This window comes from Etheostoma spectabile, chromosome 2, assembly GCF_008692095.1.
Source record: "Etheostoma spectabile isolate EspeVRDwgs_2016 chromosome 2, UIUC_Espe_1.0, whole genome shotgun sequence".
Lineage (NCBI taxonomy): Eukaryota > Metazoa > Chordata > Actinopteri > Perciformes > Percidae > Etheostoma > Etheostoma spectabile.
Window position 1 is genome coordinate 16,465,569 of NC_045734.1, and position 5,372 is coordinate 16,470,940.

Here is a 5,372-nt window from a genome sequence, read left to right on the forward strand (position 1 = left end):
AAAGAGGGCGGTGCATGCTAGAAACTCTGCAGGATGCCAACACTTTTGCAGACTTTAAAAGTGTGAATGATGGAAATAAAATCTAACTTCTTGTGACATTATACGAATGTCTAATCTGTCATTTGATGCCTTTTGGAGATGTTTCCATCTTTTCTTGGCTTCTTTATGCATATTAATACAAATTTTTGACTTGGGTGCCCAAACTTTTGAGCCCCACTGTACTGGAATTATAGTGAAAGTATATTATTCCCCTTTTTGCTGGGGACCCACTGGAACTCCCTCAATGACCCCTGGGGGTCTGCCATAGCTGGCTCAGGTTACATATTTGAACATACTGTATTAGACTACAAAACTCTAGTTGGTAGCACACTGCTATTGTCTGTTACTCGGATATTGTCCAATAAGGTTTCTCACAGTGATTACTTCAACCAATGGAGTTGTGTCAGGAAAGGACAACAGGAAGTAAATGTCCGCTGATGTCGAAGGGAGACGCTAAAGCGGTAGCTGCTCAGGGCAAACGCCGCTTCGTACTGGATTATCTTCACCACAGTGTGTACAAATTAGCTTGTTTGTTGAATGAAGAAATGCCTACCGTACTGGTAGCAGCTTTTAAAAAAACATCGGTATCTTTGACCAGTCCGGCTTGAATGCTATGCAGCTAACGCCTGTGACAGTCGTTTTAAATGCTAACGTTACCTAGCAAGCTTTAGCAAGCTAGTGTGTAAGCTACATTACTTTGATCTGTGAAGGCTGCATTCGTGAATGTAGAGTGGGGAAATCGCTGAAATGTGTCACAACACTTCAAGGCATCGATAACCGGCTTTTACGGCAGGTAAGTTACGTGTTAGCTAACGTTAAGTTAGATAATTTTTAATGGTAGGTGAATTAGCTAACGTCTTGTTTAAAGGAGGCGCAACGTCATTGCGGTCACTTGATTATTAGGCTTGGATGTTGTGTTTGAAGAAAATTGTGTTTATTATATTGCATTGACGTCGCGGGGCCAAAATAAATAACGTTATATTTAAATTAGGACTGAGGATGTTGACCATATAGTAAGTTGCGGTCATTACACTCACATTGTCGTAACGGATATATTTCTGTTCTGCGGCAAGTAATTAACAGTTTAATGATGAGTTATGTCATCAAAATCAGATGACTTTCACAGTCGCTGAAAACCCCGGGTAGCCTAACAGTTGCTGTCAAATGCTAATCACATGACAACTTTTTCACATGAATGTTACCATCAGTGCTTTCACTGACTACACGCCGTACCTCTGTTCCCTGTTGAAACTAGCTAGCAACTCATCAGTTTCAAGGCAGAGTGTGACAGTCAGTGGTAATTTCCATTGTGTGTTGTGCATTATGAAATCAATAGTTGAAGACATGACTTGGGTTTACACTGACAACGTTGGATTATTTCTTTTAAATATTTTTCAGGAACTAGGCAGCCTTTGGCCTACAGACTGGTTGTTTTGACAAAAAAAAAAAAATCTTGACTAGCTTTTTTGGGAAGCTTTCAACTGGGGGTGCAAGTAACAATTATCTTTGTTTATTGATAAATTTGCTTCCTCAGAGAGCTTTGCAATCAATACAAAGCCCCTATAAAACCTTTTTAACAGGGAGATAAGTGAAATTAACAGAAGGATCCCTCTTCCAGGATTGACAGATGTGTAAAATGTTCTATAAAGTAGACAGATGAAGAAATGTAAAATGATGATGTAGAGAAACGTATAGCCAATATTAGGTTCAAAAAGTACAAATGCATATTACTAAGTAAATGTTAAGTGTAAGAGTTTTAGGCAGAGTGTAAAAACTGTTAATAATTTACCTAATTTTCAGTCCCCATCAGTTCTGTGTTGCAATGAGGAGCACCAGAGTTCAGCTGTGAGGGCTCAGAGGCATGAACACTGTTTCCCCCAGCGCAGTACAGTACGTAGGGGGAGGGATGCAGGATGAGCTGGTGGAGAGCCGGAGGCAACAGCCTCTGGAACAGCAGGGCAGCTTTGGTCTCAGGCTGCCACAGACACCAGATCCCGGCAGGGAGGCAACCGGAGAGCCCGACGAAATGGACAAACTGAAAGCCAAACTGATGTCAGCTTGGAACAATGTCAAATATGGTTTGTTCTGTAGTCTTGAAGAAACAGTGTGTGCATGCTTCTGTCTTGTTAGATGTGATTGTATTTAAAGCTTTAGTGCGTAACTTTTTGATATTAATAAAAGTCTGTTACATTCAATCTATTGCTAAATGAGTTGCTACAAAGTTAATTAAGACTCAGCCATAGTGAGAAATGCAGAGAGAGTGGTGTGGAGCTATGTTCAAAAGATTGTGTCGTCCAGTGACTTTCGTGCACAAAAACATGAGTGAAGATAATTATGTCTTCTGAAGAGTCCATGCTTTTAATCCTCCATGTCCTCCTTGGCTACTAGCAACTGCGTGGGGGAGGGGGGAGGCTTTCGTGAAAGGGCTTTTATCATATGGATGCATCAAGTTTTGTTGTCCTTTCTTTAGATTCCTCATGGGGTAGGCAAAAACTATAGCACTATAGCTTTAATATACTGTATGTATGCATGATTTTGTACTAATATATTTGATTAAGTCTAGTAAATGTGTAAAAACATGACATCTGACAAAACTTAATTCAGCTCTCCTGCTACTTTGCCCACTTCCATTTTGCCTGCTCCTCTTTCTGTAGGTTGGACTGTTAAGTCTAAAACCTCCTTCAACAAGATGTCACCAGTCACTCTCCTGGGTCACTCCTATCTGCTCAACAGTGAAGGTAAGCTGGGAATAAACACATTTCTCTGACATTGTCAGGGGTGATCGCTTTTTTTTGTTTTGTCTGTTTTAATATAATATATAAATATCTTTTATCTAAAGTGCCTGTCAGAAGATGGAGTGTTTATTTTCGAGACAGACAGACAGACAGACAGACAACTTTGGGTTTGATGTCTTTGACCGTTGTCAGTGGTTATGAGGAACAGTATGAGAGAGAAATGTGGTTATCATTGATTGTTCAGGTACACCTCAAGCTGTGCTAAAAACCCCTCTTTTATGTGAACGCGTCATTGGAAATCAAGGGCATGTTGATGTTGATTCATAGTACAGGCCTCAGGTGTTGTAGCAATGTTATAGTTATGGTTAACAACAATGTGGTAAAGCCTTTTCAAGTCTTTTTGCTGGGTTTACATCAGAGAACAGAAAAGCAGTTGACCCAAAAAAAGACACTTTCCCTTCAGTTTTATTTCACGGACATGTTAACTGATCTTTCTCATTTTAGATAAACATGATAAAATTCAGAAGCCGATTCAATCAACATAGTGTAAGAGTTTCTTTTCTTCTGTCTCGTCCTCCACCCTTTCACTTCCTCTCAGATGAAGTGGAGCGGTTTCGTTTGGCTTTTGTATCCAGAATTTGGCTGACCTACAGGAGGGAGTTCCCACAGCTGGAGGGCTCCACCTGGACCACTGACTGTGGTTGGGGCTGTATGCTGCGCAGTGGGCAGATGCTGCTGGCGCAGGGGCTCCTGGTTCATTTGATGCCCAGAGGTTTGTTTCTCTAACAGATATACACAATTTTCTTTTCACCTACAGAAAATATAGATATTAAAATAAAAATATATTTTCCTTGAAGGAACCCAGTTGCCAATTGCCAATTGGGACCTTTTTAAAGGCTAGCTGATCTAGTTTTTTTTCAGTGCTCTGTTGTGTTGCCAGACAAATGATCAAGTAAACTTTCTGAGAGGGACCTTCTTTTCTTTATATTGATACATGCTGATTAGTATGGCATTCAAAGGATGTATAATAAAACTGAAGACATTTTAAGAAAAGCTATCCCCAGATCTTTAGCCTGACTGTACTTCGCTAAAGTGCAAGCTTTTTTGTATTCTGTAGATTGGGCTTGGCCAGATGCTCAGCAGCTAACCGATGTGGACTTTGAGGTGTTCAGACCACGTTCCCCAGCCCGGGCTGGCGGGGTCCCCATCCCCTCCTTTGGCTCTCCACGGGGATCCAACACCCCCGAAAAGTCCCTGAGTGATCAGGCACCCAAATGCAGCCTGAAGCAAAGACCTGAGTCTGTAAGGGACAGGCAAGCAGAGCCCATCCATCACAAGCTGGTCACCTGGTTCGGGGATCAGCCCCCAGCACCTTTTGGGCTTCACCAGCTGGTGGAAATTGGCAAAAGTTCAGGGAAGAAGGCTGGTGACTGGTATGGCCCCTCTATTGTAGCACACATCCTAAGGTAAGGGTGCTGGAAGAAACAGTGTTTTTTACGAGCAATAATTTACTATTTTCTTAAATGATTAACGTAATTGACACACTTTTTTTCTTCTTCCAGGAAAGCGGTGGCCAAAACCTCTGTGCTTCACTGCCTGGCTGTATATGTGGCTCAGGATTGTACAGGTCAGATTAACAGACTGTTGAATTTAATAATTACCCCTTGTGAGAGTCCAGTTCAGAGGTATCAGTAGGTTTATTGCTGTAATATGTTTTCCTTTGGAAAGAAGTCTTTTTTTTTTTTTCTTCTTTTTTTTCATCATGTTTCTTTGCACTGCAGTGTACAAAGAGGATGTGGTGCATCTATGTGACCTGTCACTAAGCCAGACTCCCGCTGATCCGTCCAGCCAAGCCTGGAAGTCTGTCATCATACTGGTGCCTGTACGGCTGGGAGGGGAGGCCCTCAACCCATCCTATATTGAATGTGTCAAGGTCTGAATATTCTGCCCCCCCCCCCCCCCCCCCCCCCCCCCCCCATCCATTAACCCCTTTGACATCGATGTTTTCTAAAAAATGTTGTTGCTGAACTTAAGTTCTCTGTCATATCTCTTAACTCGTATTGAAAATTATTTTCCAGAACATCCTAAAGTTGGATTGTTGTATTGGAATCATCGGAGGCAAACCGAAGCATTCCCTTTACTTCATTGGCTTCCAAGGTAAGAACTTGAAAAGCAATCAAGGGATTTCAGAACAATATCCTTACTCAGAAGAAGGACCTGATGTTCTTTGGACACAGCTTGCAAGAGGCAGGATCCTAGAGAAGCCAATGTTTTTGCCCATATCTGCTTCAGAAAAATCTGTGCTCATAGTATTGTCTAGACGTAGTGTACTTGCACAGAACATGATGCACTCCTTCCACTGCCTCCCTTAACCTTCACCTTGTCTAATGTTGTGTAATTACTGTCAGAAGGAAAGAGAGAAAAACTAGCAGTCTGTGACAGGCCTAGATCATGTTAACCAAGCAACCAACACAAATATACTTCTCACTAATCATTTATTTCCCCTAACTGGAACAATGATTCTGAAAATCATCAATAAGACAAATAGAAGAAGAAAGAAGTTGTTGCAGAAATAACCTTTTTTTTTTTTTTTTTTTT

The 5,372-nt window shown here is 41.4% G+C and overlaps 1 protein-coding gene across 2 annotated transcripts in view; it reads left to right on the forward strand.

Moving 5' to 3' along the window:
- The first annotated feature begins 442 nt into the window (after positions 1-442).
- The window catches only part of atg4da (autophagy related 4D, cysteine peptidase a), a 7,807-nt gene continuing 2,877 nt past the window's right edge, over positions 443-5,372 (forward strand). Inside the window, exons 1-8 of one of the 2 annotated variants that reach the window (XM_032500527.1) lie at positions 443-832; positions 1,840-2,117; positions 2,694-2,777; positions 3,373-3,546; positions 3,892-4,240; positions 4,337-4,401; positions 4,556-4,707; positions 4,853-4,931. In XM_032500527.1, coding sequence (XP_032356418.1) covers positions 1,901-2,117; positions 2,694-2,777; positions 3,373-3,546; positions 3,892-4,240; positions 4,337-4,401; positions 4,556-4,707; positions 4,853-4,931 — 1,120 coding nt within the window. In that variant the 5' untranslated portion in view covers positions 443-832; positions 1,840-1,900. The remainder of the gene's footprint in view (positions 833-1,839; positions 2,118-2,693; positions 2,778-3,372; positions 3,547-3,891; positions 4,241-4,336; positions 4,402-4,555; positions 4,708-4,852; positions 4,932-5,372) is intronic. The other variant, XM_032500517.1, reaches the window with a different exon arrangement.